General features: G+C 41.9%; 2 protein-coding genes across 3 annotated transcripts; one reads left to right on the forward strand and one right to left on the reverse strand.

The window, feature by feature from the left end:
• Positions 1-1,509: 1,509 nt before the first annotated feature.
• LOC149274796 (MBT domain-containing protein 1) lies at positions 1,510-12,852 on the reverse strand. 2 transcript variants are annotated; one of them, XM_089505263.1, is made up of 16 exons: positions 12,832-12,852; positions 11,826-12,024; positions 11,488-11,621; positions 11,079-11,193; positions 10,596-10,678; positions 10,345-10,462; positions 9,466-9,600; positions 8,847-8,935; positions 8,500-8,734; positions 8,229-8,284; positions 7,985-8,089; positions 7,391-7,538; positions 7,019-7,101; positions 6,337-6,571; positions 6,122-6,199; positions 1,510-1,625 (listed from the first exon to the last, which is right to left on the reverse strand). In XM_089505263.1, exons 1-16 carry the CDS (start codon positions 12,850-12,852, stop codon positions 1,510-1,512), a joined length of 1,950 nt encoding a protein of 649 aa, XP_089361389.1. The 2 variants fall into 2 exon arrangements, with proteins under 2 accessions (XP_089361389.1, XP_089361387.1); XM_089505261.1 differs by having other exon boundaries at positions 11,070-11,193.
• A 1,468-nt stretch (positions 12,853-14,320) lies between these two features.
• Positions 14,321-19,975, forward strand: LOC149274797 (U3 small nucleolar RNA-associated protein 18 homolog). Its single transcript, XM_089505269.1, has 13 exons — positions 14,321-14,458; positions 15,167-15,288; positions 15,456-15,551; positions 15,832-15,902; positions 15,998-16,101; positions 16,394-16,519; positions 16,646-16,820; positions 17,061-17,161; positions 17,634-17,724; positions 17,853-17,976; positions 18,765-18,939; positions 19,573-19,718; positions 19,951-19,975. The coding sequence occupies exons 1-13, from the start codon at positions 14,327-14,329 to the stop codon at positions 19,973-19,975; spliced, it is 1,488 nt and encodes a 495-aa protein (XP_089361395.1). The 5' UTR covers positions 14,321-14,326.
• The last annotated feature ends 4,358 nt before the right edge of the window (positions 19,976-24,333 follow it).

Below are 24,333 nucleotides of genomic sequence, written 5' to 3' on the forward strand. Positions count from 1 at the left end.
GTAAAAATATGGGGGAATACTTTATTTGCGGTATCCCCTTAACTCACCGTAACTGCTGAGAAAACGTGGCTATGTTAACTAAACCCATCGCTGTAACCGAGGTGGGATGGGGGGGTATGATCCATGCGCAAGGAACAGAACGTGAGTTAACAATCTGAAGAATTATTTGAAAATAAAAATTGTAAATCCTGGTTACCATGACAACATCCCAGTTAGGGATGCTGGTATCATCCTCTAGGGGCACCTAGATTGCACTCCTTTATCTTATAGCTAACCACGGTTGGACAGAAGACAAGATGGACCAAGTGGTTATCTGCCATTGAATTCTAGGTTACATTGGACACTTTTAAGGGGAGGCTATCGTATTTTGGGACCTTTTTCATGGTTCTCTTATAAGCAACATCTAGAACAGAAGTAGACATCCTGAACACTTAAGGTCCAGAGCGCAAGTCACGTTACTCTAGTATTATAAAGGTCCAAGACTATCTGGCCTCCACCAGTCCTGATCGGTAAAAGCCAACACTTACACACAGCCAGCTTCAGAACAGATTGCTAAACGTCTATCCCCCCCCCCCCCCCCCAAATGCCTTGTGTGGTTATGTAGCGGAAAGAAAAAAAAATAGCTGCCCAATTCTTCTAAATATATCAGCCGTAGGGATCTTTGCCCAATCCTGAGAAGACAAGTTGGTATTAAGAAAATTAAGAATTTTAGATCTACCTGATGTACTGATGGGGGGGGCCAACTCATCCCAAGACAGTAAGTGGCCTTTGATTACCAATTATGATTAAAATTGTAGTAAAACATTGTATTTTTTTTGTTAAAATTATTTTAAATTATTAAATTATGGGACGATGGGATATTCTCAAGAATTTATAAAATATGATATCTGGGAGAATTATATTCTGTAGAAAATTCTTAAATGTAATCTATATGGTAGATGCTGTTCCACCTCCAACTTTTGGAAACAAATGTTTTTTTTGTTTTTTTTGTTCTTTTTTTTTTTTTTTAGTTGTTTTAGAGGAGCATAACTTTTGCAAAAACTCATGAAATATTAGCACAAAAAATATATATATACTTTTTTCAAATTAAAACATTTCCTGGTTAACAAAACAAAAAAAGTTACCCAGTGTGTACCAAGTCTGCGTAGCTTTGCAAAAAAAAACAACAAAAAAACCCCATTTTTTCTTACCAAATATATCTAGCCCTGCTGTGTCCCCCCAAAAAAACTAAGATTTTTTTTCCACTGCCCACAATTCACAATAATTTGTAAAATTTCAAAATATTAAATTTGTTTTCTCAAAAACTTCAAATACAACACAAAAATTGTTAATATCATATAATAAATTGAAAAAAATCTGGTTTTTTTTTTTCTTCACCAAAATATTTTTCTTTTTACCCTTTAACAGAGTGTCCCTGCACATAAGTCCAATTATAAATTCTGGTTTTCAAATAATTTTGTATGAAAACATTCTTGTCTTTAAATTATTAATAGGATATTTACGATGACATCATGGTTCTTGTTTGATGTAATAGCTGCCAGAACCGTTACTCTCCTGATCGGAAGCCTGAAGAAACGTGTATTCTTCACTGTCCAGTAAATCTTCTTTCAGTTGTAACGTTGTCACTATAAAACCAAACAAAAAAATTACACATTGCTGAACACCATCTATGATACAAAAATCATAGTTTTTATAGTGGAAATTAAAACATACATTTAGAAATCTGAATAAAACCACAAATACATATATATTTAATATAGAAATACAGTATATAATAATTCTAAATAAAACTACAAATAAATATATATTTAATATACAATATATTATTTAATATATAATAATTCTGAATAAAACCACAAATATTTAATTATCATTTAATATATAATATATTATTTAATATATAATAATTCTGAATAAAACCAAATATTTAATTATCATTTAATATATAATATATTATTTAATATATAATAATTCTGAATAAAACCACAAATATTTAATTATCATTTAATATATATTATTTAATATATAATAATTTAATGCCCTTCGTTTCGCTGTTCTTGTCCTCTCTGTTTCATAGCACCTTGCCCTTCTTGACTTTCATTTTACAAGGGATACCTGCAGCCATCCCCGTCCTTCTCTCTCCATCCCAACGAGTGTTTAATGATTCTATATCTCATTGCTTTTTTTTTATTGATCGCTGCCTCTCTCTCCCAATCTCAGGTTTTGTTAAGGATCCGTGCCCTTCTCACCCCGTACGATAGGACGTTTATTGATCTGTTCTTTCTTTACATCCTAATAGTTTAATAGATCACCCCCTTCTCTCCTCATACCCTACTTCTTTTTCATTATGGATCTCACGCCCTTCAAGATTATATGAGTGGCGCCCTACCGTCGCCCAAAAATCTATTGTCAAAATTCTGAGCTCATGATAAGACATAGATGTTTTGTCTCAATGTATACGCCTGCCATTCCCCGCGCCCCAAAAAATGCCGATTATTGCTGGAGCTTGTGAGTAGCGCTTCTTTTTGTTCTCCCCCTACCTCAATGTTGTATTGATCATTGCCCTTCTCTCCCCATACCTCAATGCTTTTTATGGATGGATTGCCCTTCTCTCCCTAAACATCAATGTTGTATTGATCATTGCCCTTCTCTCCCCATACCCCAATCATTTGTTATCCATAGATCACCCTTCTCTCCCTAAACATCAATGTTGTATCGACATTGCCCTTCTCTCCCCATACCTCAGTGTTTTTATAGATCATTGCCCTTCTCTCCCCATACCTCAGTGTTTTTTTATGGATGATTGCCCTTCTCTCCTACCTCAGTGTTTTTATAGATCATTGCCCTTCTCTCCCCATACCTGTTTTTTTTGTTGTTGTTGATGATTGCCCTTCTTTCCCCACACATCAGAGTTTTTTTTTATGGATCAGTGCCCTCCTTTCCCCAAACCTCAGTGTTTTATTGATTATCCTTGCTTAATATGATAATTGTATTTATCAAACAGGGACTATGCAGCAGTCTCTCGGCCCCCTGTTTCCACGTGTTGCCCCTCTTTCTTCTCTGTCCTAACAGCCATTGTCTTTCTCCAAGACCTCTAGGACGTCATATCCAAGAATTTGCCAGGAAATCCCCAATGTGTTCACACAAGACGCTTTGGGCCTCTTCTGACCGTATGGTCAGGACCCAGCATTTCTTCTGGACTTTTATTTCATGTGTGTAACAATGTTGATGTAGAAGTTCACCTGATAGCTAAAATAAACTTCCCGGCACCAGAATATGCTTGATTTTTTTTTTTCAACCTAAAGACCCCCTTGTGGTGATAGGAGGTCCATGTATGCTGGAACGGGGCTTCCACGACCCAGGTGGGGCGAAAAGTCAGGTATCGCTAGACTGAATGATACTCTAATACAGTAAGATAAATGTTCTTATCTCTCCCACTGGGGTATGCTCAGCACTGTACACAAAGGGGTGAAACTCAAGACTGTCCAGCCCAAAATGGGCCAGTTGATCAAGACCCATGCTTACATCATACCTGCCTCTTCAACAGTGACTTCATCTCCATAATTTTGTAAATGCTTTGAGAAGGCTCACACAAAGCCCGTATTTTATTACATATAAGAAAAAAAATATTTACAAAAATTGCCAAAAGAAAAAAACAAAAACAAAAACAGTAAACGTTTAAACAATTTAACAAAACCAAACACACAGGGGCCGTGTGTAGCGGGGCTTTCAGAGAGGCGGCAGGGTTTTAGGGCATGCTACCCGGGAGGCTTCCTGAAATCTGGAATTTTATTCAATAAAAAAAAAATTTAAATAAAATAAGGCTGGATTAGAAGTAACAGAAGCCTCATGGGAGACGGAAATATATAATATATATTTTACACCCTGCCGGTTTAACGTTATTTCACAGCAATTAGAAGCATATACCATGTGATGTATAAATAAAGCATAAAACAAACCTACTTTATTATTATATATATATTTTTGTGTAATTTATATATATATATATATATATATATATATATATATGAATTACACAAAAATGTTCCTTTTTTTCAAGAATTTCACCTCAATTCATTAGCCTTTTGTTAATACCAAACAGCCGTGTTTTTTTTCATCTTCTTTCATTATTTTAGAGCACTCGATACATTTTTTATCACTTTTATTTACACGCACTTTATATTTATTTACGGCCAAAGCAATAGATCAAGCGAGAGGTTAAAAGCAGTGTTAGCGTAATGTTCTGTGTTGTAGGTCTCATTCAATAAAGTATCTTTATGTCCTTTCACTTATTACTTAACTTAAATCAAGCTGCGTCGATGCGCCGGGTGTAGACAGAACGATTCCAGCTTGTTAAAGGGAAACAATCGAGAACGTGATTTTGCTAATCAGGGATTCTCGATATTAGGGGCGGGGCATGGATAGAAGTGGGAAGGGCTAGCACTGAGCAACACCCACTCGGACTGATGCCCTTTAAAGAATCTTACGCTATTCCATTGATTTTCTTCCTTAAAATCACCACAATCATTTGTCATAGCGACGGTGCGAGTCGGGCCGACACATTATAGCCCCCCTGGTATTTTAATGCCCCCTTTAAGTATAACATTTTATAGATAAGAAATGCCCGTCGTTGGTAGCCGGCGAGTCATCCTCGGGTGCCAGAACGGAGTTGACGTTTGTAAAGAACACAACGAAACAATATGGCAGACGGAGGCCACAACCGCAATGATATCGTAAAGGTTCCACCTACTAGAATAAACCAAAAATACGGCGTACCAAACACAATTACGTGGCTTGCAGCTTTTAATTTCTACCGGCTCTGTTGCCATAGCAGCAGAAAGGAGCTCTATAGTGCTGATATTATTTTGCTGTGTTTAAAATGGAATGAAATTCTACTTTTTGGCTCAAGCGAAGCAGCACTTTTAACACTTTCAGATGTAGCAAGTGTCACTGTTCCTTGTGGACACCAAAATTCAGCACTTGGCCGAAGCTCGGGGCAGTTTCCGGTGAGATATATATATATATATATATAATATATATATAATATATATATATAATAAATCGGTAAATGTTCTTTGAACATGACTTGGGTGTTTATCAGAAGGATCAATAAAGCTTGCAACATCCGCGCCCCTAATATTAATTAGAGCTGCGTTTACATCAGCAACAAACTCCTACCCTGCGGACACGGTCTGCCCCGGACCCAGCTTCACACCGGGGTTAACGGGCTGAATCTTTGTGAAAGGGACTAGAAGTTGACACGATCCAGGTACCAGTAGACAACTACACTACCGTTCAAAGATTTGCGGTCACTTTTATATCAGTTAGCATTTTAAATGTAAACTTGGGACAGCGAACACGACTTGGGTGATGGGAGTGAAAAAGGGCCACTGGAACACAGGAGTGATGAGAGTGATAAAGGGCCATTGGAACACAGGAGTGATGGGAGTGATAAAGGGCCACTGGAACACAGGAGTGATGAGAGTGATAAAGGGCCATTGGAACACAGGAGTGATGGGAGTGAAAAAGGGCCATTGGAACACAGGAGTGATGGGAGTGATAAAGGGCCACTGGAACACAGGAGTGATGGGAGTGATAAAGGGCCACTGGAACACAGGAGTGATGGGAGTGATAAAGGGCCACTGGAACACAGGAGTGATGGGAGAGATAAAGGGCCACTGGAACACAGGAGTGATGGGAGTGATAAAGGGCCACTGGAACACAGGAGTGATGGGAGTGATAAAGGGCCACTGGAACACAGGAGTGATGGGAGTGATAAAGGGCCTCTGTAGGCCTATGAAGAAATTCCATTAAAAAAACAGCTGTTTCCAGCCACATTTACAAAATTAACCCCGTCTGTGCTGGATTTCTGATCCACTTCATGTTATTTTAATGGACAAAATGTGCTTTTCTTTCAAACACAAGGACATTTATAAGCGTTTCCCAAACTTTTGAACGGTAGTGTACATTTTGTTAAAAGCAAACCAAATAAAACATAAAAGTTGAATAAATGGTAGCAATAACGCTCTGCAAGGAGCTATTCATATTTTGGGATTAAAACGCTGCCTTACATTCAATACAAAGAGCAAATAAACCCAAATAAAAAAGTTCCATAACCTACTTTTTTTGTGTCCTTTGTACTGCTGCGACTTGGATTTCTTCTTCTGTTTGGAGACATTGGACTGGTTGTCTTTAGTTGCTGCAAAGGCAACGTGGGATTTAGTGGCTTTCTTACATTCTCAAATCCAACATTTTTTGTTGTTGTTTTAAACAAAACCCCCCAAATCTTGGAATCCTTGTATGGGAACAGATCCCCCATCATGCTGTGCAACTTACTCTGCGGCGCTGGGGGCTGTAACTGGTAACCCGTTAACTGGCACCATCCGACGGGATAGAGGTCTGCGGATTCACAGTCCACCCACTGATCGTACTCGTCCTCCCAGCCGTCAAAATGAATCCTTAGGAGGCGGTGAATAATGCGCGTTACGGTGGCCACACACACTAGCCGGGGCTCCATGAGGTCCACGGCTTCGAGCTTCATTCCCACGCGAAAGCCGTGATTGGGAACTTCCTGGAAGATTGGGATATTGTGAGAAAAATAATAATATTAATAAAAAAAAATAAATATATATAACAAAAAAGAAAAGCCAATGTACAAAAAATATTATATATATATATAATTTTATATTTTTTTTACATTGGCTTTTCTTTTTTGTTACATTTATTTTTTGTGCGTTAAATAAATAAACTAGGCTTTTGCAAAAGAAAATTAGCAACCACTCATATAGGATATCTATTAAAATGAAACACTTATTTACAAGGATTCCCAGTGAAACTGACATTTACTGGAATATTCTGAATGTTTAAACAGTTTTAATATTTGAATAGATGTTTTAGTAACGCCCACCCTCTCAGCGTACGGTTCAAGGATTTCCGCACGATTCTTAAACGCAGACTTTTTATAAAAATAGAGCAACGCTCTTGGACGCCCCCCTAACACACTCCCCCGTATGATTACCTTGTTAAAAAACTTTACCGGGGCAGCCACGGATCCCGTTTCCCTGAGGTAGTCAAACCATTTGAAAGGTAGTTTTGTGTAGCCTGGAAAGTACATATTTGTCATTTCTATGTCATATATAAAAAAGTTTTTTTTTTTTAAATCGTCATTATGTTCACCATAAAAAAAGTTTTGGTTCGGGACAATCCGAATGTAGATTTGGAGCAGAAATTGCACTACTAATAAAAACAACAAATATCAAAATTTCACTATTAAAATAGTATTATTTTACTTTGATTTAAAAATCTGTAAGATGTTGGAACCCCAATAGTTTTCATGGCCTTACATCAGATGTTCACATCTGAGATAAATCCGAATATCACTCCCAAGTACCTCGAGGCGGCGTCAATTCAATTTTGTTAATTTCACAGAAACCAACAGGGAATATAGAAGGAGAGGACGCGTGGTAACAGAACCAGTCAGAGCCGTCCGCTGCTTCCGAGCCGTCGATTCCAATCATTAGGTATCCCTGCGCGAGCACCTATAGAAACGAAAACGCACAAAAATAACACGTGATGATTTCCTTATAGAGCAGGGGCGTCCAACCTGCGGCCCTCCAGCTGTTGCAGGACTACATCTCCCATAATGCTCTTTCAGCTAAGGGGCTGGCTGAGGAGGATGGGAGATGTAGTCCTGCAGCAGCTGGAGGGCCGCAGGTTGGACGCCCCTGTTATAGAGCATCAATTCCGTAACGCCGGATAAAATATTAGCATATAACCATAGAAAGCCTGTGGGTGCGTTATATGTAACTTGTTTTAAACATGCATTAGAAGATCATCATGTGATTAAATGTAATGATTTTTGGCATTATTATTAACAATAATGGCAAGAACATTATAATGTTGATAATGCACGCCGGCGCCCTCAAGTGTCCCGCTACTGCAACTACAAACCTCTTAAAAGATGCACCCATTGGAGGGTATTTACCTTTCTGATGGTCGCTACACATATTGCCGATAAATTTAAAGGGTCGATCGCTTCCAGCTTCATGCCATCTTTAAACCACTCGGCGCCCTGGTCCACCTCTTTAATCTGGTGGAGAACATCGCAACGGTTATATGAAGTATTAATTCATAGGATGTGACCCTTTATGGTCCAACACAATAATACACAAATAAAGATCTGCACTCGATAATAAGCAAAAATAACTTAAATAAATCTATTTTCCTACCTTTGCAAATAAATGAGGAGGAGCATCATAGCTGGATTCCTGCTTCTTCAAAATATCTAAAAATATAGACAAGAGCGCCAGTGATAAAACCATCCGAACCGATTGCATGCTTACGGGGGAACGATTATTTGCGGATCTCTGCAGAGCGTTTCACATGAGACATTCTGCAAGGAAGCAGCGGAGGACCCGCGATACTTCTAAAAAGGAGGGCAATCAAGAAAAAAAAATAAAAAAAAAGAGACTGTTCATATAGGAATCTTGATATACATACCTGTTCTTTTGAATCGATGCCCTATGCTCCGAGACCACCCGATGCGATGAATGAGGGGACTGTACATATGACACCAGAAGTCGTCTGTCTTGTCTTCGCTTTCCTCGTAGACCAATCGTAACCTGCCTCCGATTACGCTGTCCACTATGGCCACCCGCGTCCGGCAGAGGTGCGTCTTGTCCACCACCTCGACCCTCATGGAAGGTTTGATAGGATACTGCATGCTTTCCGATACCTAACGAATCCAATCACAAATCCCCAAAGTAAGACAAATCTGCCATAACCGTAGAAACAAACAAAAAAAAAAACAACCAACCATACGCAAATTGCTCAAATAGTACATTTACCTTTTGAGAAAAGTCAGGAGGCAGCGTCTTGGCTCCTGTGAGTCGTTTCACTAAAAAGGCTTTCCAATTTGTGTATCGGTGTTGTATCGCTGATGGGAAAAGAAAGACAATCATATCTCAGACTGCGCGTTTACCTAGTGTACCGAGTACCTTACCCAACGCATGATTCCAAAGACCAAGAAGCTCATGACGTAACACAATAACACGCAGTTGTGGTATTCCGTAGGACTGGACCGGTTGTCCGGATAACCAGGAGAAGGGTATTAGCAACGTGCGGAATAGAGACTCTTCCTAATACTATGCGATTGTAAGCTCCCGCGAGCAGGATTGTTATGTTATACACTACTTGTTACGTCCTGTCTACCCGTTGTACAGCGCTACAGAATTTGATCGCGCTATATAAAACAATAAATAACAATAATAGTGACTTTCACCAAGAGCCTCGTTTAAATAACCGTTTATCGTCGAGGAGGATAAATTACTCGTAGAAGTTTTTCTGAATATTTAGTATGGTTAACGACACAAAAACGATTTGTGTGTCGCAAGAAAAAGGAGGCCGGGGCTAGGTAGAAATGTTTGTAAAACGGCACCGGGTGGAGGGATGAGTTTAGCGCCTTACTCTGCGGAGGAACCAACGGCTTCCCACTGCTTGCACACCAGCCGACCGGATGGACGTCAGGAGCACAGATATTACACCAGAAGTCCAGGCTGGAATCGTTTTCGAAGCCCTCGTATCTCAGCAAAGCGTTGTACCCTGTCCAAAAAGTCAGAGAACGTTACGGATACGCGGAACGGTAACGGGATCAGCAAGTATCAAACCGGCAGGAGAAATACCCTCGTCGCCTGCCTGCGGGGCATATTGGGCGATGCAGCATGAAAACAAAATGCAGAGGGACCGGCTTTACTCCGACGCTCAACATTAAAAAGCAGCAATCACGTCTATACATATCGTATAAATATATGCAGGGACGACATAAAGAGCTCTTCAGTGACCCGTTCATTAAGAAAAATGTACAAAGAACAAGAGGTCGTCCTCTGAGATGGGAAGAGCGGAGATTTCATAGTCGACAAAGGAAGGGATTCTTTACAGTGAGGGCAGTAAAGGTATGGAATCCGCTGCCAAGGGAGGTGGTGTTATCAAATACACTAGGTGCCTTCAAGAGGGGTCTGGATATTTTTTTTAAGAAAGGCATGACATACAGGGCTATAAATAGAAATAATATTTTAGAGCTTCTTGATCCAAGGAGAAATCTGATCATCTTTTGGAGTCGAGAATAATTTTTTCCCCTGATGGCAGAACTTGAGGTAGCTTAATTAGGGCCTTTTTGCGATCAAGAATAGGAAAGTTGGGTAGAAGGGTTGAACTTGATGGACTTAGGTCTTTTTTTCAACCTATATAGTATGTAATAATCCCACTTCTCACACCAATTTCCAGTGAAGAGAAACAGTCAGCACGCTCCTGAAAACGTATTACACCAACGGTGATATAATCACCGACCTGCTAACTTCACAATGGCGGCAATCCAGAACACTTTCTGGGGCAGATTGTTGTCTGTGTTTGGAACTTCGACTCTTACACCTTCTGAGATATCTCCCCAGCAGTTTCCCATGGGTGCCTGGAAAACAAAAAAAACAAAACAGCGGTTTTATAAGCAGAAAGGTTAAAGGAGCCTAGAATGGTTGAACGCGTTAATAAGTCAATCTCTCAAGACGCGTTAGAACGCAGGGAATCTGTCAATGCCTACTTACGTGTCTGAAACAAGCGACAGGAGCAGCGATCAGGTTATTGCTCGTGATGTAGTTGCCCCAATTAAATCCTTCTGCTGTGACAGCTGCAAAAAAAAAAAAAAAAAAAAATGAAAACCAGATGGCAACGACTCGGCGACTCAAGCATGAAATGATACTTATCGATCTTAAACAAATTAATACTTTTAAAAAGGCAACAAAAACAATTTATGTAATTATTACGGAAATTCAAACTACTTTATTATCACTCCCATCACTCCTGTGCTCCAATGGCACGTTGCGTTAGCCGATTCAAGTTAGAAGGCCAATTGATGGTTAGAAACCCTTTTGTAATTATGTGACAGCCAGAAATATCATTGGTTTCCATGGAAACAGCGGAGTGAGCCCAAACTTTTGAATGGTAGCGTCCGTCTACAAATATTTCATCTCCCCCCCCCCCCGCGCTGCGTTTCCTATAACCACTACTCTTCTCAGGACGCCTCTTACCCATTTTGTTCGTCGGTTGGTTCTTTAGCGTCGCTTGGTACTGAGCGTAAGCTGCTAACTTGGCAACCAGCGGCTGTTTTTGGAGAACTTTTGCTTTTTTCGTAGGAGGTTTACCCTGCAATTAAACAGAAAAACAAGGGAATTAGACAAGAAATAAACACTCAAAATGGTTTTTTGTTTTTTTTTATGTAATAATCACTGATGCCCAAACTGCTTTCCTAGCGCACTTTATATCCCTGAAGAGTTTGGTTTTAGGGATATTTTTTTTATTATTAATTTTGATTATTTCTTGTAACCAGTAGCTGACCTCACTCTCTCTCCTGACACTGACTCTGATCGCTAAACTAAACGTCTATGTCGAGGGCCGATGCGTTTTTTACGCTGGAAATCTACACTTACAACCTAGTACCTGAAGCCTTGCCAGAATGCTTGCCTTCTTGGAATTGGAGGAGTAACTCCGGGAGCAGGAAACGCTGCAGAATCGCTTCGTCTTGGAGTAAAACGCGTCCCGGACTCCGACCATGCCGCACATCTCGCAGGTAGCTGGGCGCCAAAATAATACGTGAATATATACACGCTTACATACAACACAACCACAAGGTCCTCAACAGCCATAAACCGAACCCCTGGGTGAGCACAAGTAAGTTAAGCCAGTATTACCGAGTCACCTGTGCTCAAGCAGAAACTAGTTTTGAAACCTTCTAAAAGGACACGGATCCTTAATGTCACCACACGGGGAATACTCACCCATTCCGGATTTCCCGTCTGGATACGTGTAAACTTGCCCATTGTTTTTGATGATGGGGAGGCTCGACTGCAGCGGGGTAACTTCCTCCTCGCTTTCGTCGGAACTTGAGCTGCTACTCGTGTCCTCGCTGCAGCTGTCATACCCGTCGAACATTCCGAACGAATCCCGTCTCTTTCTCTCACGTGAAGAATGGTCAGACTGGAATCAAAGATGGAGAAAAACACAGATCAGGAAGATCTTTCGGCCGACGACATTAATTGAAACAGAGGCGTCATTAACCATTTGCACGCCACAAAACCACAAGCAGACAATGCACGGTATGGGGGGGGGGGGGGGGTCCTTAGAAGGACTCTTCCTAATTAGCAAAGGCCCTTTTTTCAAACCAAATTCTAACGGCTGAAGACACTACGGACCCGCCGGATGCACAGAAAGCAAACGCACGAGGAACCCGCTTGCACGTCGGGGTTAAGCAGTGTCAGGCTGGCGCGCCACCTGACAGATCGGGTCAATTCATTCCAATTAACGCAGATTAACGAGCGCCGGGGGCTACGATTTTAAGCCGCTAACGGGTATTTTTGGTACGGCAAGGCGCCCGCCTTTCCGTCAGCTATTATTAACCCTTTGAAACAAGCACATTAATTCCCACTTTAAACATCCCATGTATAGTATACATTTACATGCGTGCATACGCTTTAACGACGCATGCACATACTGCATTAAGACCTCATGCATGCACTCCATGTACAGGACATACATGTTTACACAGTATACATGCAGTCTGACTGCTGGGGTAGCTGTACCCACGTGACTGGGCTGCAGTAGGCTTACAGAAGGGTATTAGCATGCAGTCACATGCCCAGGGCCAGTTACCCCACACACAGGCTCCTGCCCCCTTGGCATGCCAGGGCTGGTGGGCAGCTGGCAGGAACCCCTGCCAGGCCTCACTGCAGAACAGGAATAACAACAAAGAGAGGAGAGCAGCCATGGGCAGCCCTCACCGCCTACCAGCTCCTTGGGCTGTTCCATCAGACCCTCATGGATGCTCCGGTGCACGGCGCTATCCCGGGGCCACTGCGCGAACACACGGCCGGTAAAGGGAGCCTGGAGCAGGGGGGAAAACAATGAAACTCCTTCCACAACATCAACAAAACCTGAGCCTGGCAGCTGCGCCTGCGCGCCACGGGGCCGCCGATTGGCCGCGCGCTCAGGGAACGCCCCCTTCCGGCGGAAGACTGGCCGTACGAAGTGACGTCTTGGGTGATGGAGGGCAGGAAGTGTGGGATACGGAGCTAGCAGTGCTGGGGAGGCAAGGGAGTAACTAAAGTCGGGTTTTACACCGGGGGCTAAGGGGTTTCGGGAAGACCCGGGATTTGGGAAAGCCACACACGGCGCTTCAAGCTTTATTTGGGATCGGGGTTTCCGGTTTGGAGGTTAAAGGTCACAGGAAGCTCCACGTGCGTTAGTGTGAGTATAATTGCTGCATGAGATCAGGAGGTAGAGTCACACGTGTTTTTAGTGAGGTATATGAGGGTGAAAAGTGAGGGATTTATTTACTAAACTGTGAGATGGAGCAGGTCATCTCACTGGATTCACTACCGCTTAGATTGTAAGCTCTACTGGGCAGGGACCTCCCTTTTCTAATGCACTCGAATGTCTGTAGACTGCTGCACTTGTATAACTTATTATACTGTCACTTTTATCATGCTGTGAAGCACTAAGTACATCTTTAACGGCGTAATAAATAAAAATATTCCTACACATTACACTGTGAAGTGGTAGTCCTACCCAGATCTTCTATCAGCTGTGTAATGCCCAAGGACCGGTTCGGCCATTCTTGAAAGAGAGGGATATTTTGCCGTGTTGGTCATAGTTGGCAACTGTCAGGCCGCTGTTGGCTGCCGCGTTGGGCAAACGCAAAATGTATTTGAGAAGAGATTTTTAACCCATTCCATGCATGCATCTGTTCTCTTTCCTTTTATTTTCTGTGCCTGCCCCCCGAGTCGTCTGAAATAAATAAATAGATAATAAAAAAAGTGCGTGTTTATCTTAATGCAGAGTCTTTTCCTCTTCGTTCAAATATTTGACGTCACTCGCGCATGGACCCCGGTGCGTAATTCTGTATGCAGATTGGTGTATGAAATCTCTTTTTAGGGGTGTTAGAAAATGAAATTTCTACCTAATGTCCCTCCCCCTGGCACACTTGTTCTACAGCAGGAAGCATACTTAAGTATGCTTCCTACCCAACGTACCGCCATTAAAGTCATTGGCAGTACATGTAGCATGCTAGTCTTCTAGCCACCCGTGGGAAGTGTGCTTGCGGTTCTTTTTATTGACTCAGGGGAACCTTGAACACTTAAGACAACCCGCAGTGCGATCGCCGGCATTAAAGCTCTTGTTCTCTGCTTCGTTTACCAGGAAGATGTCTTCTAAGGCGATTGCCCGTTCTCAGCAACGCAGGAAAAGAAAAATGAAAACCGTCGCCGTGGACGATGAGGTTCTGATGCAGGAGGAGCAGCTGAGGGCGAAACATTTGAAGAAATTGGCAGAGAAACCGGAGACTGAAAAATGCTTGGAAGAATTGGTTTTTGGAGGAGAAGACGAATTTGTGGAGAATCTTATCATTGGCACAAAAGTAAATCCTTGTCTTCTTTGTAGCTAACTCAGCGCTCTGGCCACGGTTCATGCAACAGTTGAGGTTCCTCAAAGTCATGGCAGTCAGGAAGTAGTCTGCGTCTGCTTGAGATCTCTTCTGGGCTGAACTGTTTTGTTTTTTTTTTTGATCAAAAGATCATAGAACGGTAGCCCGGAGTGGCAGGGAAGTTGTCAGCGATTCTCCGTGGCTTCACCTCAGTGCAAAAATAAGGCATCAGCTGGGTTAAAGGGGCACTCGAGTGTCCCAGGGAGTCCCCTAAATAATCAACGCATCATAGGTGTTGTCCAAGGTCTGATCGGCTGCCCCTGTCAGTGGCAGGAGATTGGTGCCATTAAACTTACTGAGGACAAGGTTCTGTAGAATGCCTCCATTTATTTGCAAAGGGGACACCACTGAAATTTAGAAGGATCATGCAGTAATTTACGAAGGCATATATTGGGTCCAGGGCAAGGTTGCTAGTAATTATAAATATTTAAGTGTTTAAAAAAAACAAACAAAAACATCTTGTTTAAAAAATAGCTGAGTATATTGTATCATAAGAGCAATATATGTCAGCAGAACCTGACAAGCGGTCTTATGGAATATTTCACGAACGTGTAAAATGAACAGCAGCGCCGAGCGGCGGATACAAGACGAAGGAGCATCCCATGCAGGCCGTTCACTCGCTTACGGTTTCCCCTGTTGCAGGAAACAGAGGAGGCACTTGGGATCCAGCCCAGCAGTGATTCCGATGATGACCATCCTAAAAGCGACTCGCTGGCAGCAAGGAAGCCCGTTTGGGTCGATGACGACGATCTACTTGAAGAAAGGTTTGTGTTCCTTCCTTTTCTGTCTTCTCTCTCTTTCTCTCTATTTCTTCTCTCGTTCTCTCTCTCTCTTCTCTCTTGCTTCTCTCTCTCGACTTTAACCTCTACGCTAATATTTTTTATTATTATTTCTCTTTATTTGATTCCCACTTTTTTTTATTCTTTTCTAGTATCGCAATGACTCACCGCTATCGCCGAGACATCAGGAAAAGTAGAGAGGAGAAGACGCTTGGCAAAGAAAAACTTCAAAGCAGACTGCAGGAAGAGTAAGTGTCAACCTCCTGTTCTCAGGATCTGCAGGATTATTCCTCCCCCATGAAGTCTTCTGTCTCCTATAGTTAAATGGCCGAAATCCTTGTTCTATCGCTCAGCTACCCTGAGATGAGACGAGTCCCTTTAAAAATTATTGTCAAACAAACCAGTACCAGCAACAGGTAGATTTAAGACTCCCAACAAAAGCTGTAAGGAAATTATTTTTTAAAGATCTACAAGTTGAAGATGTACAGATAGACTAAGCTGCATTAACACTTTTTCCTCCCCTGATAGATTCCAGAAAGCAATGGGGGGAGTCCCATCGTGGGCTGCCAGAGACCGTAAAAAGAGAGACTCCGATGAAGGTACGTTTGAATGTAATGATGAGATCTGAACATGTTTTGTTTTCCTATTTTTCCGTATGACGCTAAACGGTGAGCCTCGTTAATTTCTCTCGCAGATGATGAGGATGAGAGCAGCGATGAAGAAACCGAGGATAATTTGTTGAGTAAGACGGGCAATTTACTGACAAAATCAAGCTCCCTACCTAAGGGTATTCTGGCGGTAAGACCACTGTGACGGAAATGTCCGATCTACTCCGGTGTTTAATATGAATATCATTGGTCTTGGAGTAACCAAGAGGCTGAGATCTAGCCGTCGAAAGACAGTAACGCGCATGGCCAGCCATAATGGACTGCGCTGCATCATATTTGGCTACCCCAAGCCTTGGCAGAACTTATAACGACATCAAACGTGGGGCAAATTATCTACCACTTTTACCTGCCAGGTTGGGGGGGTTACCACCATATTTCTCTATCTATGAACATTTACTGACAGTCACCGTGCTTTTCTCCAGGTGAAGAGGTGCTTGAATGCCAATCACGAAAGGCTATCGAAAGTCCCGCTCTCGACCGTGCAGTTCCATCCGCTGGCGCAAGTCGTAATGACGGCGGGAGTTGACCGCACAATATCTCTGTTCCAGGTGAGCCTATAGCGCTTTCCGGTAATTGTTTGCATGCTTTACAACATTACCAACAGGAACCTGTTAGATCGCGCAACCCGGATAGCGGGATAATCCTTAACAGCCTTTCCATTCTAATCCCTCTAGGTGGACGGAAAGTTAAATCCAAAGATTCAAAGCATTTATCTGGAAAGCTTTCCAATTTTTAAGGCACAGTTCAGTGCAGACGGCGAGCAAGTAATAGCCACAGGCATGCGTCACAAGTTGTTTTATGCGTACGACATGATGGGTGGAAACATTATCCCGATTCCCAGCATAAGAGGTAAGGGAAACTCCTCCTGTTTTTTTTTGTTTTGGTTTGTTTTTTTTCTAACCCCATTCAGTACCCTATAGACGTACAGTTACGTCGTGTGTGTTCCACAGCGGCATGGACATCTTCCCATGGCTGCATGGGAGTTCAGGCCTTCTATTTACAGCCCAGACTCCTCAATGCAGAAAAAATAAAAGCTGCCGGAAATAGTATCTGCATTCTAATAAATTATTATTATTTTTTACGTCTCAGGTTTGAGCGACAAGCGTTTCCAGCAGTTTGAAGTGTCTCCCGACGGGTCGTATCTGCTCCTTAACGGATCGGCTGGATTCTTACACTTGCTTTCTATGAAGGTAACGTCTTGTGACCGTAATACATATTTTTATGACGGGTTTGCTATTTTCTACCCAGCAAAGTGTCTCTGTCTAAATTTATGTAGCAAAAAATTAGAAAACATTCTATAAAAAAAAAAAAAAGAAAAAAAAGAAGATTTAAAAAGCAGATCCAACTCTTGAGTTTTATCAGAGGGCTCAAGGATCCTACTGGATTTATTTGTAGCGTTTGATGAATGGAAGGTTTCAAGTTTTAAAATGAGAAATTATTCTCATGGCTGTAGCAGCCGGTGGAATTTTCCCGCTGATTGGACCTTTCCATTGGTTGCCATAGCGATAACATCAGTTTTCCGACTTTGCACAAGAATCATTTTTCATACATAACCTCCATTGTGTAAAACGTGTACGTATTCTTTATTCGTATTGTGAATATTTGTGCTGATTGTATTCCTTTTATTTATGTGGGGGTTTTTTTTTTTCTTCTTTTCTTCAGACAAAAGAGCTGATTGGAAGTATGAAGATGAACGGCAAGTCCGTCAAAGCAGCATTTACTCCGGACTGCAGTAAAATAATCTCAAATTCAGGTATTTTATACATAATTTAAACTAATTGTATACACATAACGCAGAAGAGGGGTACATAGGAGAGGGGTAACCCCCCCCCCAAAAAAAAACACCCCATTCCATAATTGGGGGCGTTTGCTTTCTTTTAGATGACCGCTGTGTGTACATTTGGGATGTGAATAGCAGGAGATGTCTGAACAAGTTTGTGGACGATGGAAGCATACGAGGGACGACCATTGCTCTGTCCGGAGACGGGCGCTACCTGGCATGCGGGTAAGTGCACCGATAACCCAAAGTTATACGTTTCTACCTGTAAATGGTTGTTTGTTTGTTTTTTTACCATTATACGGTGCAACAAAACATGATGGCACTATATACACTACCGTTCAAAAGTTTAGGGTCACTTGTTTTTGAAAGAAAAGTGAATTTTGCCCATTAAAATAACATGAAATTGATCAGAAATCCAGCGCAGACGGGGTTAATGTTGTAAATGATTATTGTAGCTGGAAACGACTGTTTTTTTAATGGAATCTCTTCATAGGCGTACAGATGCCCTTTATCACTCCCATCACTCCTGTGTCCCAATGGCCCTTTATCACTCCCATCACTCCTGTGTCCCAATGGCCCTTTATCACTCCCATCACTCCTGTGTCCCAATGGCCCTTTATCACTCCCATCACTCCTGGGTTCCAATGGCCCTTTATCACTCCCATCACTCCTGTGTCCCAATGGCCCTTTATCACTCCCATCACTCCTGGGTTCCAATGGCCCTTTATCACTCCCATCACTCCTGGGTTCCAATGGCAGGTTGTGTTCGCTGATCCAAGTTTAAGTTTAAAAGGCTGATTGATGGTTAGAAAACCCTTTTGTAATTATGTTACAGACACACATTTCCTAGTTTTCCATGAAAACAGCTGAGTGACCCCAAACTTTTGAGCAGTAATGTATATCAACATCCAGTCCCTGCAGTGGTCCCCGTGGTCCGTGTTTCTGTTAAGCAACTTGTACGCCAGTGCATACAATGGCCGAGGGGTCTTCTTTTTATTTTTATTGTATTTTAGGTCAAACACCGGAGTTGTGAATATATATAATTCCGAAGACTGTCTACAGGCCACAGCTCCCAAACCACTGAAGACGGTAATGAATTTAGTGACCTCGGCTTCGACGATGGTCTTCAACTCAAAAACCGAAATCCTCGCCGTGGCGTCCAACAAGATGGACGACGCCGTAAAATTGGTAAATAAACCACCCCCCTATTAAGAAAATTAAATTTCAATTTTTAATTAAAAAATAAAATATATAAATAACGATTCTGGCTGGGTGGACTGTCCATTGGGCAACCCAACACACATGGCCACTTAACATTATAGTTAATTCATTTCCTCTTAGTTTCAGTGAATACTCCCCAAGTTAAGATATCGCCCTTTTTGTTAAGTTGCTGAGCCTTGCTGATTGGGTCAGGCAGCTTTTGTAAGGCTGGAGGGAAGGAGAAGGTAGAGAACTTCAGCAAAGGAAATGGATGCGATTTAGGTTTCCCTTTAAACAAATATACACTATTTCTAAATTATTTCCCTATAAAGGGTTAAAAAAAACAAAAAAAAAAAAACAAGCTAGGCGACGCTTTAGGTAGTTTTGCTAAATATCTTTAGTTTTGTTAAACGGAAACGAAAGGACCTGGCGAGTCCAGACGAAGAGTCACATAAAGTTTGACTCAAGTGGCTTTTACTGAATGCCCAAAGTTCTAATCCTCGTATTTATCCAAGAATACCAAGTATGCGTAAGCGGTACTTAAAGACTTGCGTTATTATTCGACGTGTCAAGATGGTTTTTAAGCCTTGGGGTTTTTTGTTTTTTTTTTTCCACCCACAGATTCATATCCCATCGTGGAGCGTGTTCTCTAACTTCCCGCAGCAAAGCAAACAGAAGAGAATCCACCTGACCCGCTCCATGGACTTCTCCCCGCGCAGCGGCTTCTTCTCCATCGCAAACAACAGAGGGGAAGCGTTATTATACAGGTAGGCGTCCTCCAACGACGTAAACGACGTCAAAAGAAACAAGTCATCCATTTTTCGGACGGTTTAATTTTCAAAGGAATTGAAAATTAGTACAATAAAGACGAACGCAAAGGTGGTCTTCTTAAGGATTAAATAAAACATGTTGGGGGAGGGAGGGCTATTTGTTGATGGGTTTGTAATATCCTTGACTATATCATATAAATAACTATTTTATTTCTCTTTTATGTTGAAGGCTAAAGCATTATACAGATTTCTAAACAGTGACAATCAAGTGTAAGTTTCAGCTCAGTGGTATCTGTCTGTCTACCTGTCCTCTCTTCCAATATATTGTATAAAACGAAATATAAGACGGGGGGGGACTCACCAGCTAAACTTTGTACGCCCCCCGTCTCCTGAGACCCGACCTGGTTTCACGGAAAGTCCGTTGACGGCTGGAACCGTCATCCAAGCGCGAAGGGAGTTTTCCCCTGAACCTTCCATTCCCCCTGCACTAATACACCGGCTTCTTCTACGTCTAAGAACCACGTTCGATACATCTTAACGTATTTTAACTTCTTTTATTCTCCCCCAGTAGTGCGTTCCATTACTCGTGGATGAAGAAGCCGCTTCTGCACCAAGGCCGCCTGACGTTTCTCCTTTTGTAAATGTTATCATTTTTTTCAATCATGATTTTTCATCAGTTCTCTGGTTAAGTCTAAAAATAAATATATTGTAACATTTTATTGTCTGGTGTTTATTGGACGCTGGGGCGATTTTAGGCCAACTTGCTCCCTCCCGTGTTAACTGCGTCAAGTTGGAGCCCATGTTTAAGTCTGCAGCCAACTTGACGTAAGTCAGAACTTCTGTGCGTCGATGAGTTACTCCGCTTTTCACAGCATTGCGCAACAACGTGCCAGCGGAGTCATCTTCTGTGTGGTCAACCGGAACGGTGGTCAACTTGGCCATCGAGTTGAGGAACAGACAAGTTGCTCCTTTTTCACAAATTGAATCTCCTGTCGGCTTGACGCATCTCAAACTTTTGGGAATTGACCGCGTAGAGACATTTCCAACCATACATCACGCAACTTAACATTCTGGGGCAGAATCTCATGACACGGTCTAGACACTAACCGAAAACAGCGCTTCTACAATGGCGCCTTAGGAGGTTAGCGGGTATGGCGCAAGTCATTGAGTTAACAAGACTCGGAGCTTGACCTGGGGTCTAAATCCAAGTCACCATTTGGGTTTTGACCTTGGAAACTGCCCTCTCTATTGTGTATTTTAGAATTTTTATAATCTTCTGCTTAGACGATTCTTATTTCCATTATGCAATAAGTATCACCGTGGGCTTATAGCGACCCTCCAGCCACTTTAATGCATATCGTAGCCAAAAAATGGGGGTGCTATTCTGTAACTGTGCTGATTTCAGATCACCGCATGGTGGAGCTGTTGGTTTATGTATTTCCTGGGTTTCCTTTTGAAACGCGAAGCTCTCGGGCTTCTGTAATATATACGAATTATCTATATCTATATAAGGGACCCATTTTTCCCCTCTCTCTCTCTCTATATTCCAATTAAGTGCGGCGCTCATTGTGATTTAATATATGGAGATCTATATATATGAAGATCTACCTCTTGCGAAATATCCCCCAACAACTACTACTAGATAGTAAGCTCCTTTGAACAGGGCCCTCCACACCTTTTGTTTCTGTAAGTCCACGTTGTATGTGATGCCTTACTGCTTATGTACTGTTTAGCTGTTGTACTGCGCTGCAGAATGTGATGGCGCTATGTAAACCAATTAAATAATAATTGCAGGAAATGGCTTTATGAATTTAACTGTATTAATAAAACCCCATTATTCTTCCTCTAATAGGACCCCCCCACCACAAAATTGAGCATTTCTTCCAGGAAGAAGTGTGGCCCCGTTATTATGTATTGTTAACGTAACTCAGTGTTTAGTGAGTCGGGCCCGACTTTGTTCCGTAACATTACATCTGGAACATATCTGGATTTATAGCGGTAGACCTGCAGCAGCGACCCCCATCAAAAATGCTTTTTAAATGTGCTTTTTCTAGGGGAAAAAAAAGACATTTTCACAATTCTCTTTAAGAGCTTTTCAAAAGTGAAATACTGGGAGTAGATTTTTCACTTTCATAACCCGCATGTCTGATATAAAACATTGATAGGAGGACGCGCGCCGTACAGGAGCTGCTCCTTAACCCATCCACAGCTTTTACAAAACCCATCTGCTAACGATTAGGGTACCAAATTATACGTAACTTACAGTATTGGGGCCATTGTGTGTTTTATTACTAATATCGTTATCACATATATCATATTAAAAATACATTTTCCAAATTATTGCTCTGTTTCCTTTTTTGGCGCCTGCATATTAGCCATTTGTATGAGTTCTTGCTCTGTTATCACCCCTTATCATACTGCCTGTGGGAAACAACAGAATGGCTCAGTCTAAATCACCCAGTTGGACACCCTGGGGGAACAGACTTCATTAGCATTGCCACAAAGCATCAGCTCAGTGTGGTGTTTGAGCCGGGAAAGTCACTCAAAATATCACACGACTGAAAGCAACGGCGGCCTTCAGGTCTGGAGATAGAGAGTTAAAATTATATAAAACCAGTGTACAGGACTGGGGGTTATATTACTGTATACAGCGCTGGGGGTTATATTACTGTATACAGCGCTGGGGGTTATATTACTGTATACAGCGCTGGGGGTTATATTACTGTATACAGTGCTGGGGGGTTATATTACTGTATACAGCGCTGGGGGTTATATTACTGTATACAGCGCTGGGGGTTATATTACTGTATACAGCGCTGGGGGGTTATATTACTGTATACAGCGCTGGGGGTTGTATTACTGTATACAGCGCTGGGGGGTTATATTACTGTATACAGCACTGGGGGTTATATTACTGTATACAGCACTGGGGGTTATATTACTGTATACAGTGCTGGGGGTTGTATTACTGTATACAGCGCTGGGGGTTATATTACTGTATACAGCGCTGGGGGGTTATATTACTGTATACAGCGCTGGGGGTTATATTACTGTATACAGCGCTGGGGGTTATATTACTGTATACAGCGCTGGGGGGTTATATTACTGTATACAGCGCTGGGGGGTTATATTACTGTATACAGCGCTGGGGGTTATATTACTGTATACAGCGCTGGGGTTATATTACTGTATACAGCGCTGGGGGTTATATTACTGTATACAGCGCTGGGGGGTTATATTACTGTATACAGCGCTGGGGGCTTATATTACTGTATACAGCGCTGGGGGCTTATATTACTGTATACAGCGCTGGGGTTATTATTACTGTATACAGCGCTGGGGGTTATTATTACTGTATACAGCGCTGGGGGTTATATTACCATATACAGCGTTGTATAATGGGGTGTGTGGTATGGCCCATACAGTCTTCTACCTCTGCATTGCTTCCAGTCTCCCTGTGCTGTTATCAGTGTAGGTGTCGAGACATGAATTTTAAATGAATTAAACAAAAACAAACAATAAAAGGGATCTATTAGCAGTTCTTGGTATTTGTCAGATCACTATATTGAGAAACTATAATTAGCATATTGGAAAATTTGAAGACTATCCTGGGCATAGCATATGTCATCACCGTACACGAAGGGTCCACAAACATCCATACATCTACCGTCTAATATAACGCCTTCTGCCGGCATTCCGGAAAGGAACCCCATTTGGTATAAAATAGATTTTTCACTTTCATAACCCGCATGTCTGATATAAAACATTGATAGGAGGACGCGCGCCGTACAGGAGCTGCTCCTTAACCCATCCACAGCTTTTACAAAACCCATCTGCTAACGATTAGGGTACCAAATTATACGTAACTTACAGTATTGGGGCCATTGTGTGTTTTATTACTAATATCGTTATCACATATATCATATTAAAAATACATTTTCCAAATTATTGCTCTGTTTCCTTTTTTGGCGCCTGCATATTAGCCATTTGTATGAGTTCTTGCTCTGTTATCACCCCTTATCATACTGCCTGTGGGAAACAACAGAATGGCTCAGTCTAAATCACCCAGTTGGACACCCTGGGGGAACAGACTTCATTAGCATTGCCACAAAGCATCAGCTCAGTGTGGTGTTTGAGCCGGGAAAGTCACTCAAAATATCACACGACTGAAAGCAACGGCGGCCTTCAGGTCTGGAGATAGAGAGTTAAAATTATATAAAACCAGTGTACAGGACTGGGGGTTATATTACTGTATACAGCGCTGGGGGTTATATTACTGTATACAGCGCTGGGGGTTATATTACTGTATACAGCGCTGGGGGTTATATTACTGTATACAGTGCTGGGGGGTTATATTACTGTATACAGCGCTGGGGGTTATATTACTGTATACAGCGCTGGGGGGTTATATTACTGTATACAGCACTGGGGGTTATATTACTGTATACAGCGCTGGGGGTTATATTACTGTATACAGTGCTGGGGGTTGTATTACTGTATACAGCGCTGGGGGTTATATTACTGTATACAGCGCTGGGGGGTTATATTACTGTATACAGCGCTGGGGGTTATATTACTGTATACAGCGCTGGGGGTTATATTACTGTATACA

Source organism: Sceloporus occidentalis, unplaced genomic scaffold, assembly GCF_023333645.1.
Source record: "Sceloporus occidentalis isolate IW3139 unplaced genomic scaffold, rSceOcc1.0.p SCAF_321, whole genome shotgun sequence".
NCBI classification, from domain to species: domain Eukaryota; kingdom Metazoa; phylum Chordata; class Lepidosauria; order Squamata; family Phrynosomatidae; genus Sceloporus; species Sceloporus occidentalis.